This window comes from Hydra viridissima, unplaced genomic scaffold, assembly GCF_058129835.1.
Source record: "Hydra viridissima isolate aposymbiotic clone 2 unplaced genomic scaffold, HvirCarnegie_v1 scaffold_1, whole genome shotgun sequence".
NCBI classification, from domain to species: Eukaryota; Metazoa; Cnidaria; class Hydrozoa; order Anthoathecata; family Hydridae; genus Hydra; species Hydra viridissima.
This window is the reverse complement of record NW_028324300.1, coordinates 38,697,801-38,710,469: the sequence shown is the minus strand read 5'-3', so window position 1 is coordinate 38,710,469 and position 12,669 is coordinate 38,697,801. Positions and strand designations below refer to the sequence as shown.

The window sequence follows — 12,669 nt, the reverse complement described above, 5'->3', positions numbered from 1 at the left end:
TCAGTAAAAATGCCGTTTTTCAATAAAATCCTCTTAGTTTAGAAAAAGATTAGATTTTCTTATTTGTATAATTTTAATGAGACTATTTTCCAATACAAAACTAATTTAGAAAAAGAATTGAAAAAAAATATAACTCTAACTTAAATGGAAGAGGGTTTATGTAGACTCACACATTTAATCTCACACTTTTGACAAGTTAACTGCAAAAAAAAACTAATAAAAAAATACTTTAGTGTTGCTTTAAAAAAAATTAAAAAGTTTATGAAAAAAAAAAAAACGATCCAGTTATTTACTCGCCTCATGTCTAAGGCAACAATAAAATCATGAAAACATGAAAACATGAAAACCATGTTTTCGTGATTTTATTTGTTGCCTTAGACATGAGGCGAGTAAATAATTGGTTCATAATTTTGATCAAAATTTCTGTTCCGTGAAAAAAAACACAGCAAAAAAAAAATAATTAGGAACTCACGATAAAACGGCTTCCGTGTTTTTTAGTGATTTTTTTTTTTCTTTCTACTTTTTTCTCGACGTCATCTACTACACATTTGTTTTACATTTAAAAATATCAATATATTTTTTTTATGGGTACAATAATATGAATTAATAAACCAAAGCTTGCCCAGATTTCCTAAAAAAAAAAAAGTTGAAAGTGTTCACTCAACAAGTGCTAGGCGTAACTGGCACTTGTTTATTGAACACCACACACTTGATAGAGGTAAAATTTGTACGTAAATACTTTTACGATAAAAGAAATTATCGACATTATAAACATAATTCCCGCATAATAGTTGCTTAGTTGTTTTCGCATGGCTAGAATATAGTAATTTACAGTTATGTTTTAGCAACATCAACAAATGTTTAAGTTTAATATAACAGCTTGTAATGAAACCCATCTCCCAAAAACTCCTCTTCTTAAGCACATTGGGGGAATGGTTCTAATACGAGTACACAAACCAATTGTTTTGTGTACTCGTATTAGAATCCTGTTTCTCCTGCTTCAAAATCCGTTTAAAAGTCCTTTAAAAAGTGCAGAGATAAAGATAACATGACTTTGGAAACCATGCACACATAGGTGTTGAAAGATAATTTCCCAACGATGAGGAGAACCACTATAAAAACATCTATCGACAAAATCAAAGAAACTTCTGATTTTCATTATGAGGCACATTTTCCAACAAGCTCATATAAAACAGTATATGTAAATTGCTAGGGAATTATGTAATAAAATGTGAGCAGTAATACATTTGTGAGGGCATTTATTTAAACCATTATGATATGCTTGGCCATAGCAGTTAGAAATATTTATTTCCTTCCATTTTAGGTACTTAAGTAATTTAGCATTCAATTCTTCTCCAGTTTTCACTACAGAATATTTTTGCAAGATTGAATTTTCTGGCAGACATACTAAGCAAACAAGCCCCCACCCACCCACCCACCCACCACACACACAAAAAAACTGGCTGAACCATTTAGAAAGGAAAATGTTGTAAAAAAGAGTTAAGCTTTGTTTTCAAAGTTCAGATTTATCAAAAATTGTTTTTCATTTATAAATGACATTTCGCGAGGTTAGAATTATTTTGTTCCATCTCCAATTTTAGACGTTGAGAGAAAGTTTTTGATTTTTTTTCTAAAAGGAAAAATTACTTAAAACTTCAGCTTTAGTTTTTAAAGTAATAATAACTTATGGTTTAAATAATTTATGTTTAAACAAGTTATTTATAAATAAATTACAAAAATAAAGCATATTTTAAAAGAGATCATTACTTACTAAAATGAATAACTCATTTTCTCCCAACTTTTAAAATGGGAGATTAAACAATTTAATTCTAACCTCGCGAATTAAGCATAAGCAAGAGCCTGTCGTCAATCATGGACGAATGACGAGAGACTCTCTTGCTTATGCATGATAAGTATCAAAAATGGCGTTTTACAATAAATGGAATTTGATGGCATTCTTAAAGATTTCGTAATTCTTTCGTAAATCTAGCATTTGCTTTTTGTTGTCTAGATAAACAATATTTGGCTTTTAATAATTAAAAAAAAAAAAAAAATTATAAAAAGTAATTAAATTTAAATATAAGAAAACCATTAGTTGAAACCCAGGTATCAAAATTATCTGCCTGATAAATAAAACTACTGCATTGTGTTGTAGATAAAAACTTTTGGGCCACCGAATGTTTACTTAGGGCATCCAGAATGATAAGTCCGGTGCAGTATCTTGAAAAAGCTGTTTCTCTGCTCCAGCTCACAACAATTAAAAAAACTGACCATGGCCATCGGGTTAATAAAATAGTTACCGATTTAGGTTACTAATATCTATAAAGTTGTTAAATCAATTTTAGAAGAAATACATTTTGTCACTCATCAGACCTTTTCTAAGAATGCTCATAATTAATAATTTCAAATAATCTTGACCAGTCTATTTTTTCACGAATTAGCTTTTGTTACGCACACTTCTGAAACGCAGGACAGAAGTTTAATAGCGAAAATGAAAAATGATGGAGAAAAAAAACAGTTTATTAATTATCAGTCTCTTAATTGAGCTTTAAAAGTCGAAAATTTTCCGTAACAAAATTAAGAGACAAGTTTTTACTTAAATCTAGAGCTGCAAAAACCAAAAATCGATTTTATCTTTTATGAAGGATAGCGCAATACAAATTCCATATCATCATAAAGTCAGTTAAATCAAATCAATCATCATCAATTAAAACATCAAAGCCTGACCTCGCGTCTTTTTCCGATAGCGCTTTAGCTCGTCCGCTTTTTGTTTTTGTTCTTTTTTTTTTTCACGAGCTGTGCGATTGAAATTTTGTAAAGGCACTGATACCGATGCAAAAGAGAGAACAAAAGACTCCGACACTTCGTTGAGGAAAAATAGAACAGAAAATAGTAGTCAGCCTAACACATCACTTAAGAACTTTTTTCCTCAGTTCAAAAGAAGCGGGCTAAACTGCTATTATGTCGTAATCTACACTGATCGATTAGTTTGACAAATTTTAGAATTAAAACCGAAAAATGGATGCCTATCCTTTTTCTCGCCTTAAATAAAGACTCCCCTTACTCTTTTACAAACTAAAAAAGAATATTATAAGGAATAATTGTGTTATTTAAGAAGTACTGCATAACATGTTGCTAGCAAACAGAAACATTTTAAACCCCATCCATGAAATTTATGCTGCGTGTCCAATCAAACGAAAAAGGGAATATTTATCTTGAGGAAGTTAGTGTAGAAGTGTGTTGTGTGGTAGTGAATATTTTTGTGATCAAAGGTCTAATAGAAGATATCGCAACGGACATCGGTTGGCTATCATGACTGATTGATTTAAAAAAATACAGCTAAAGAAAGAAAAAAAAAAATTATTTCAAACAATTAATTAAATATTAAGTTGTTTTTTTTTTCACTATCTAAAAAAAATATGAAAAAATTAAATATTTGAAATAAAAGGCAAAATTATAAATTTTTTAGTAAGAAAATCACGTTTTTTAGTTTATGAAACGAATTAAAACATTTTCTTTGTAAAATCAAATTTTTCTTCTAAAACAACTTTTTTATCGTGTAATTTTGCTTTCTTTTTTAACAATCTTTCTTTTTTTTAAATCATTTAAATAAACAGAATGAAAATAAAAAGTGCAAATAAAAGATAAACCGGAAATTTATCTTACTTTAAACCCAATTGCCAATATGGCGTGGAGTAACATAATTACCAGAACTGATATCAAAGCTATCTGCAACAGATTGAACAAAACAAATATATAACATGCAAGCAGATAAGTAAACAAGCAAAAAAGTATGTTTAAAATTTCCAATTAAAAAAATAGAGCAAAAAATAAACTGCAAAATTCTAAACTTACAAATACAAAAAACTTAAAACTTAACTGTTAAAAACCTTCAAGATAAATGTTTTTAAATAAAAAAATCAGGTTAACAAGTAGTAAACATTTTATGGAAATAAATTTTTTAAAATTAAAAAACTTAAACTACAACCAAAAGTGCATGCTTAAAATCTTACTCAAATACAGGATAAGGATTTAACTCAAAACATGTTGAGTCATGAACATAAACAGGTTAAGTTCAAACAGGTTAGGAAATGAGTTTACAGCTTAGTAAAGCAAGTTTACCCAAACTGAATCTTAAATAAAGTTAGTACAAAATTTACAGACTATCTTCCCAAAGTAAAGTGTCAATAACATACTTTTTTGCTCTCATCTTGTAAAGCTGTCCAAAATGTTCGAACCAAGACTGATCCTGAAGAAGAAATAAGTTATGAAGAAACATATTTTAAAAAACATTTAAGACCCCCCCCCCCGCCCCCCAAAAAATAAAAAATAAAAAAAAAGCCAAAATATTTCATGAGCATACCAGAAGTAAGAACACCTATCAACACAAAAACCCATCTCAACCAATCAAAAGGTGCTATCCACATTATCTAAGAATAAAACAGCTCTTTTAGAAAATCAAAAAATTCTTACAGATTATTTATGCAAAAAAAACATAAATTAGTATAAGTACATAGAAGTCTTTCATAATCAATACAAAATATGAAACATTTTACTGAAATTGGTATAAATATTGCCAACGAGTAGCCATATACACAAACTATTTCCAGAAATGAAAAGCCCACAGGATTTCCACGCCATGTCAAATAGGCCCATAATAAAGCAGGTACAACCCATCCATATGAAAATATTACACATGCTGAGAGGGATACTTTTAAAGATCACAAACAAACAATTAAAACATTTGTAAATTATAGAAAATATAAATGAAGATAAATTCATACAAAATAATAAATACAAATTTATATAAAAGTATATATATATTTACATATATATATATATAAACAAAGAAATTTCAACTGTGTATGGTACTTAAAGTTTCATGTGTTGCAGCAATCATCAGCCATGAAATACAAAATTTTGTAATATATATATATATACAAAATATATATGTAACAAAAATATATATATATACAAAATATATATATTTTTTTGTTACATATATATATATATATATATATATATATATATATATATATATATATATATATATATATATATATATATATATATATATATATATATATATATATATATTTGTTACATATATATATATATATATATATATATATATATATATATATATATATATATATATATATATATATATATATATATGTAAAAAAAATAATTGTTTCTTTGTTATAACTTATTAGGATAATTAAATAATAAATAAATACAAGGAAATTTAATACATCATTTACCTAATTGAAAATCTGACTTAAAATGTGTTAGACCTCCTTCAGCAGCAAAGAAACTTGCTAAATTTCCACATATGGCAATAGTAAACACCAGTGTTGAGCATATCCAAAAGGGTCCTGAAATGTATTATCAATCCAACTTAAACATAAAAAATATTATATATAGCTACCATCTTATAAATACCATTATCATATATACCATCTTGTGTTTCTTAAAGTGCATCAATAGCACAGAAGCTCCTAAAATCTTACCATATAAATCTGGATTTGGTCTAATCTTTGTCAATAAATAATTTTGGCGTCCTGGAATCACAGAGTGAAGAATGCGCCCCAAGACCTAAGAACAATCACAAAATAAAAAAAAGATTTCTAACTGCTAAACAATAACTTTTAACCAGATTGCAGAACTTTGTTTGATTAAAGTTTAAAATTTTTTATTCATACTTAAAGTAAAAGTCTCTTAAAAAATCCATTTTACTTGGTATGTATCAACATCAAAGAAAGCTTGGTAGTATTCAAATGTCCAAAATGAAGGTGCCTTCTTTGTTCCTTTTAGTAGCTGAAAGAAAGATGCATAAATTTGTAAACCTACAAAAAAAATAACGCAAATATTTTTTTTTCATTTCACATTTCTAAAGCTTTTAAAGAAAAATTTATATTAAAATTGAAATTAAAAAAGGTTACTTCTTTTTTATCGTCATTTTCATCATCGTCATCTAAGGAATACAAGAAAAGAAGTCATGAAAATCTTAAACAAAAGAATTGCTACAAACAATAAGATTACTTTCCTCTTAACCAATTCATAATTTGAATATTTAATTACCATGCATTGCTCTAAGTATTTATTTTAATATGGGAGGCAATAGAGTAATGTTTTTCCATTTAAAAAATTACATTTTTTTTTTTAAGTTGAATTTTTTGTGTTAAAAAAACCCAGTTATCTTGATTTTCTCATAATTTAAAGTAAATGTCTAGCCTGAATATTGTAGAACAGCAGATTTTATTTTTCCTTGATCTTTATCTGGTAAAACATCAACAGGATGTGGAAATTCTAAAAAAATTATTGGATCTTAAAAAAAAAAAAAAACTAGGGCAAAGGTTGTTTATAAAAATGTACATAACAACTTTATCAACAGTAAATAAATTTAAAAATCTTTTGAAAGTCAAAAGAACAATTGTTTACCCTGAAACTCAAAGTTAGACTGGCTTTTTCCTTTGGAATGGATAACTAATTCTTCATCCTCAGAATCATCACTTTGATCAAGAAGCTATACAAAAAGATTAAAGATTTATGTGTGTGTGAGAGAGATTTATGTTTATGAATGAGTGTGTATGTGTGTTCGTTTTTGTGCACGTGAAAGAGAATCAAATACCTGAATGGTTGAATATCCTTTGGAGCTCATAACTTAATTAAACTTATTAAGGTTATTAGAACCATTATCTTAACGAATAATTTTTGTTTTTGATTATTGATTTTCCGACTGAAATATCGTCATGAACATCGAGCGCCAAAACTAACAGTAATATTATTAAACTAATACCCGTTCGTCTGACAATAAAACACTTTAACTGTCGTATTTTAAACGTGTTTAAGGTTTTCTTGTTTTCATCAAGTTCAAAATTGGTTTTAATTGAAACACAATGTTTAAAGTTCTTATAATGATAATAGAGGAGAGGGGGGGGGAGCATTAATACAGGATGAGCATTGGTACACTGGCAAATAGCCACCCGCTTTAAATCAATTTCAACTTTTTAATGCAGATACCAATTTTTGTTTATAATCACTTCCTCTAAAGAAAACATTGTTAGGTTTTAAACATTTGTTACCAGCAAATTTACTTACTGTTTGTTTTGCCGCTATGTTGATTTTTTTTCACATTTGACTTGTATGGCGAATGCGCTTTTGAACTAATGAACTTTTTGGAGTGTTTTTGTTTGTTTGTTTTTTTTTCTTTAAACTTAAATTTAATCTAAAACACAAAAAAAAAGTTAAAAAATTAAAATTTTTTTGTACATAAAAAAATATTTCACTTTGAAGCACTCACTTGTAAAGGGTGAGGATTGGTACAAATATAATTGTTTAAATACAAGCTATTTAAATAAACTATCTGGACTGTCTATCGATACTAACTATCGATACTAAATATCGATACTAAATATCGATACTAACTATCGATGCTAACTATCGATACTAACTACCGATACTAAATATCGATACTAACTATCGATAGTTTATTTAAATAACTTGTATTTAAACAATTATTTTTAAATTGCATAGGTGTATAGTGCATAGTGTATGAAAGCATTAGCAAAGCATTTGAGAATAAGTCACATTGTAAAAAATATATTTTACCAAAGTGTACTAAGTGTATAATTAATCTACAGAACAGATACAAAAAATTCTGTACAAATGCTTCCTGATTTACAGATATCTATATGTTTCGGCGCTACTCAACTTTCTCCCTCCTTCTCCCCCCCCCCCCCCCCCTCCCCCTATCTTTATGATTGATTGTGACAGAGAATTTTATGCTGATTAATTGTATAAAAACATGGGTCTCAAAATCAATGGAAAGTTCTCTAAACTGAAGTTGAAAGTACAAAGTTATACGACAAATCCCTAATACTTTGTTTCTAGATACGCTATAAAAATTTTTGATGAAATTTCTTACCGTAATATTGTAAATACATTGTGTACCAATGCTCGCCATGTCAGGGAGGATTGGTACAAAAAAGTATGTTTAGAAAACTCAAAAGTATTGTACTTAACCATTAATATTTCTTGACATAAATTATGTTGAAATATTGCTAATACATTTTAAAAATAGCAAAAATTATTTTACTTCCGATTTTATCTAAAATTCTTTTTGCTTTTTAGTTTCTAAAAATAAAAGTGATAATAAAAATAATAATAATAATAATAATAATAATAATAATAATAATAATAATAATAATAATAATAATAATAATAATAATAATAATAATAAAAATAATAATAATAATAATAAAAAAAATAATAATAATAGTAATAATAAAAAAAATAATAATAATAATAAAAAAAAAAAAAAAATAATAATAATAATAATAATAATAATAATAATAATAATGATAATAATAATAATAATAATAATAATGATAATAACAATAATAATAATAATAATAATAATAATAATAATAATAATAATAATAATAATAATAATAATGATAATAATAATAATAATAATAATAATAATGATAATAACAATAATAATAATAATAATAATAATAATAATAATAATAATAATAATAATAATAATAATAATAATAATAATAATAATAGTAATAACAATAATAATAATAATGCTAGCATAAACAAATATATATAAATCGTTATGAAACTTAAGCTAAAAAAGATATTTATCAGTAGCACCTCAATGATTTTTAACAAAAAATGATTCGCCATTACAAACTTTGTCACAATAAACAGTCCAAAACGGAACAGTGACAACAGACGACATAATCAAATGGGGAATCTCTTTACGAAGACCTACATCATTATTCCACGTATTACTAAACTTTTATTACTAAAAGTTTTCTCCGTAAAATTATCATTTTCCTTAAAAAGAGGATCCCTAGTTGATATTTTCGAAGGGTATATTATAAACTTCTCCTTTTCTTCACCAGGGCCAGACTTAAACGAGTTCTCCAATAATATACAGCTAGGCAATGAGGACGGTAACTTAGATCTAGAGTTGGTTTTCAAATCTGTGATCTTTTCAATATCATTAACATCTTGCAAAGGATATATACAATCACTAATTGATTTGATTCAACAACGAAAATTCCTAAAACCAACATTTGACATTTGCAAAGGAATCAGACGCCTGAGCTTTGATCTCTGAATTGTTTTCAATTGATTCTCAACCGTCACATCACCAATCTCCCAAATATTTCAATTTGTTATGAAAATTGATGAAGAAATTTAAAGAAGAAATTTAAAGAAGAAATTTAAAGAAGAAACTTAAAGAAGAAATTTAAAGAAGAAATTTAAAGAAGTAATATTTCAAAAAGATTCATCAGTATAAAATATGCAAATTCAGAAAATTTAACAGCATAGATTAAGAATTTATAAAACTCCGTAGGCAAACAAAATATTTTATCTTTTGTAGGTTCATCAGCTCTAATAGCAATATAAAAAGTCTCTTTTATGTTGCTATTAGAGCTGATGATTCTACAAAAATATAATTCTGTAATTCTGAAAAAAACAGGAAAAAACAGGAAAACGTTCAATAGATTTAACTTCAGTAGTCATAGCATTAACTTCGGTAGAAATATTAGGAGGTGTATGCGTAGGAGGTGTATGTGTAGGAGTAATAGGCAGACGTTGAGTAGGTAAAACATTTGACCGCGTTTTCACAAATAGGATTTTAAAAAATTACTATCATCAATATATATACATACATACATATATATATATATATATATATATATATATATATATATATATATATATATATATATATATATATATATATATATATATATATATATATATATATATATATAAATGTGCTTCCAGAAAGTATTTTTGTAGACAACTTCAAATCAATATAATTTGTAAAGTAATTTTAATTTTGAACTAGTTTTTTTTTAAATGAACGATAAAACCAATTAAATTTAATTATAATGTCAAATATTGTCAACCTGCTTGTTTTTTTTATAAGTTAATTAGAAGTTTAATGACTACTCGGAAAAATGTCTAAAATTAAGCATGCAAAAGTATTAGCGCACTCATTTAAAATGTATTAGCACACTCGTTTAATTCTTTTGAGAAAAACATTTTTGGTTAATTTTTGTTAAAAACTCTCTGCTGATTAATAACAGTCAATAAAAAATATAAGAGGAATAAATTGAAGTGGCGTAAATATCATTTAAATTACAGTTAGTTAAAACTTTAAAATTGCAAGAACAAAAATATGGGTTTAAGGAGCATATCAATTGAAACAAAGTGGCAAGTTGTTAACCTGAACAAAAGTGGTCTCAGCAATCGAGATATCGGGCGTCAACTTTAATTCAGTGAATGCAGCGTTAGAACAACGCTCAAAAACTGTAATGAGTTTGGAACAGTCAAAGACAAAAGTCGCTCTGGTCGTCCCAAAAAGTATCAGAAAGGGACGAAATTAAAGCAATTATACTCGCTAGACCAACCCAAAAATGAGCATAGCCGAAATGCCCTTAGACCTGAATATAGCGTTGGGTGCACATCAACCTAGCCGATCAACAATTACCAAGCTTATGAAGAAAAAAACATCTCAATCCATACCTTGCAACAAAGAAGCCACTATTAAGTATCAAAGACAGTCTAAAGCGAAGAAAATGGTGCTAAGTGAGAGCTGCATGGACTGTAGAGCAATGGAGAAAAGTAATTTTCTCGGACGAGTCAAATTTTGAACTTATTAATCGCAAGAAAAGGGTTGTCGTGAGGAGATACAAAAACGAAAAATATAATTCTCGTTTCATCATGTCAAGAGTTCAAGGAGGAGGAGGTTCAATTGGCATTTGGGGCTGCATTGCTGGATCTAGCAATGAACTGGCGCATCTTTACACTGATCGCCTTAATCAACATCAATATAGAGAGATATTAGAAGATTATTTAAAGCCATCAATGGACGTTTTCAAGACTGACTCCACCTAGCATTTTCAACAAGATAACGCTCCTTGCCACACAGCACGCTCAATAAAGCCCACTAACTTGGTGCCACTCAAAACGAAAATGCAAGAGTTGTGGAATACTGTGCCACAAGAATTAATCAGAAAACTTATAGATTCTATGCCGCGTAGAGTCTTAGCATGCCTTAAAAACAAAGGTGGTCACATAAAATATTAAACTTTCTTAGAATCTTTGAAAAACTATAAGTGCGCTAATACTTTTGCACACTTTTTTAATATTGTTTTTATCACTCTTATTGTATTCTAATTAAATTCAAGATAATAATAAAGAAATATCTTTTATATATTTGACAATTAGTAATTCTGTTTTATTTTATGAACAAGTTAATCAATCAGCCTTTTATTGCTTTCGAATTACACTCATTTGAAGTTCACTTAGGTATATATATGTTTTTTTGTTTTGTTCCATTTTCCTGAAAAGAAAATAAACTAAAAGTTTCAAAAAATTCATTTACAGCTTAACAGTGGTATAATATCTTTTTATGGTATTTCTTATAAAGCTTTATGATCAAGTTCAATGCAACTGCAATTTAATATAGGGTTTACTAATTCAACTTCTGTTTGTTCAGCCCATGCATTTAAATAGTTTTGCTTTGTCAAAGTACAGAAACTATGTAGTATACAGCATGCTGACTGGGAATGACTGGGAATTTTCTTTTTGATTTTGATAGAAATATTTGATTTCATACTTTTAGTCTGACAACATGGTTCGTCCAAGGACAGAAATATGGAAGCACTTTACTGAGGAAAAAGTCATCGAGAATGGCATTGAGAAAGCTTTGAGAAAGAAAGATTAGCAATACGAGCTAGAGCAAGGAGAACATACACCTTAAGTCTTGGATAGAGGCATTAAGAAGAGGAAGTTGGTAGGACCATCAACACATCAATACCATCCATACATGAAGAATAAGCCGCAGGACAAAGAGCAGCCACGAAGAGACAGAAATTGCCAAGTTCTTGGCCGGATGCAACCTTCCCTTCAATCTGGTAGAAACTGAAAAAAGACTCTGTTTTCAACAGTTACATATAATCTCTTTAAAAGACATTGAAATTGACCTTTTAATCTTCCAAATGCATACTTGACCACCACACAACATTTAGTAAGAGAAGCATCAATTTGGTTTCTTCTATTCTTAGATTTTCACAACCTGGGTAGGATTTCATGAGCCAATTTTCAAGGGAATATGCTGAATTACCAAGAATAAGAGGAACAATTTCAATGTTATCAATTGTTTTAGATAAGTTTGTTGGTAAAAAGGTTCTAGCCAGACACTTTACACAAGGGGGGACTTTTAAAAGTGCTTGATTTGTGTGATTTGCTGGTCCACCCTACAGAAATATCTCTAAATACTTGCTGTCCACCAATTCTCGCAAAATAACGAGGTGATATTCTTTTCTGTTTATATAATGAAAGTGTTTACATTCATTCGCAATGACCAGTTTCATGTTCTTATTCAGTATTCTTATTCTAAAGAAGCATCAACTGCAAAAGTAGGGGAGAACCTTAACGAATGGGAGGATTATTCAATGGGACAAAATCAGATTCTTATAAAAGCATCGATGTAAGGATATTCAAATTCCTGTAACAAAGAGTGATAGAAACAAGAACTCAACTGACCGACTCATCCATCCTATTGCTCTATGACCGTAATGACAATGGATGTTATTGTGTTTTCGAATGTAAAAAGTAATTAAAAATTTT

At 28.0% G+C, this 12,669-nt stretch overlaps 1 protein-coding gene across 1 annotated transcript; it reads right to left on the bottom strand.

Moving 5' to 3' along the window:
- Positions 1-2,589: 2,589 nt before the first annotated feature.
- On the bottom strand, positions 2,590-6,790 carry LOC145192432 (protein YIPF1-like). Its single transcript, XM_090074008.1, has 12 exons — positions 6,635-6,790; positions 6,445-6,529; positions 6,238-6,312; positions 5,946-5,977; positions 5,740-5,820; positions 5,514-5,598; positions 5,265-5,378; positions 4,557-4,711; positions 4,364-4,430; positions 4,197-4,249; positions 3,667-3,729; positions 2,590-3,339 (listed from the first exon to the last, which is right to left on the bottom strand). Exons 1-12 carry the CDS (start codon positions 6,662-6,664, stop codon positions 3,211-3,213), a joined length of 969 nt encoding a protein of 322 aa, XP_089930134.1. The 5' UTR covers positions 6,665-6,790; the 3' UTR covers positions 2,590-3,210.
- Between the last annotated feature and the right edge of the window lie 5,879 nt (positions 6,791-12,669).

Bases quoted from the DNA above. Each gene is read 5' to 3' on its own strand.
- LOC145192432 (XM_090074008.1), bottom strand. From the start codon at position 6,664: ATGAGCTCCAAAGGATATTCAACCATTCAG. The intron at 5,599-5,739 runs GTAAAATGGATT...GATTGTTCTTAG, and splicing joins TTGATGTTGATACATACCAA to GTCTTGGGGCGCATTCTTCA. The intron at 5,379-5,513 runs GTAAGATTTTAG...AATACATTTCAG, and splicing joins ACCAAATCCAGATTTATATG to GACCCTTTTGGATATGCTCA.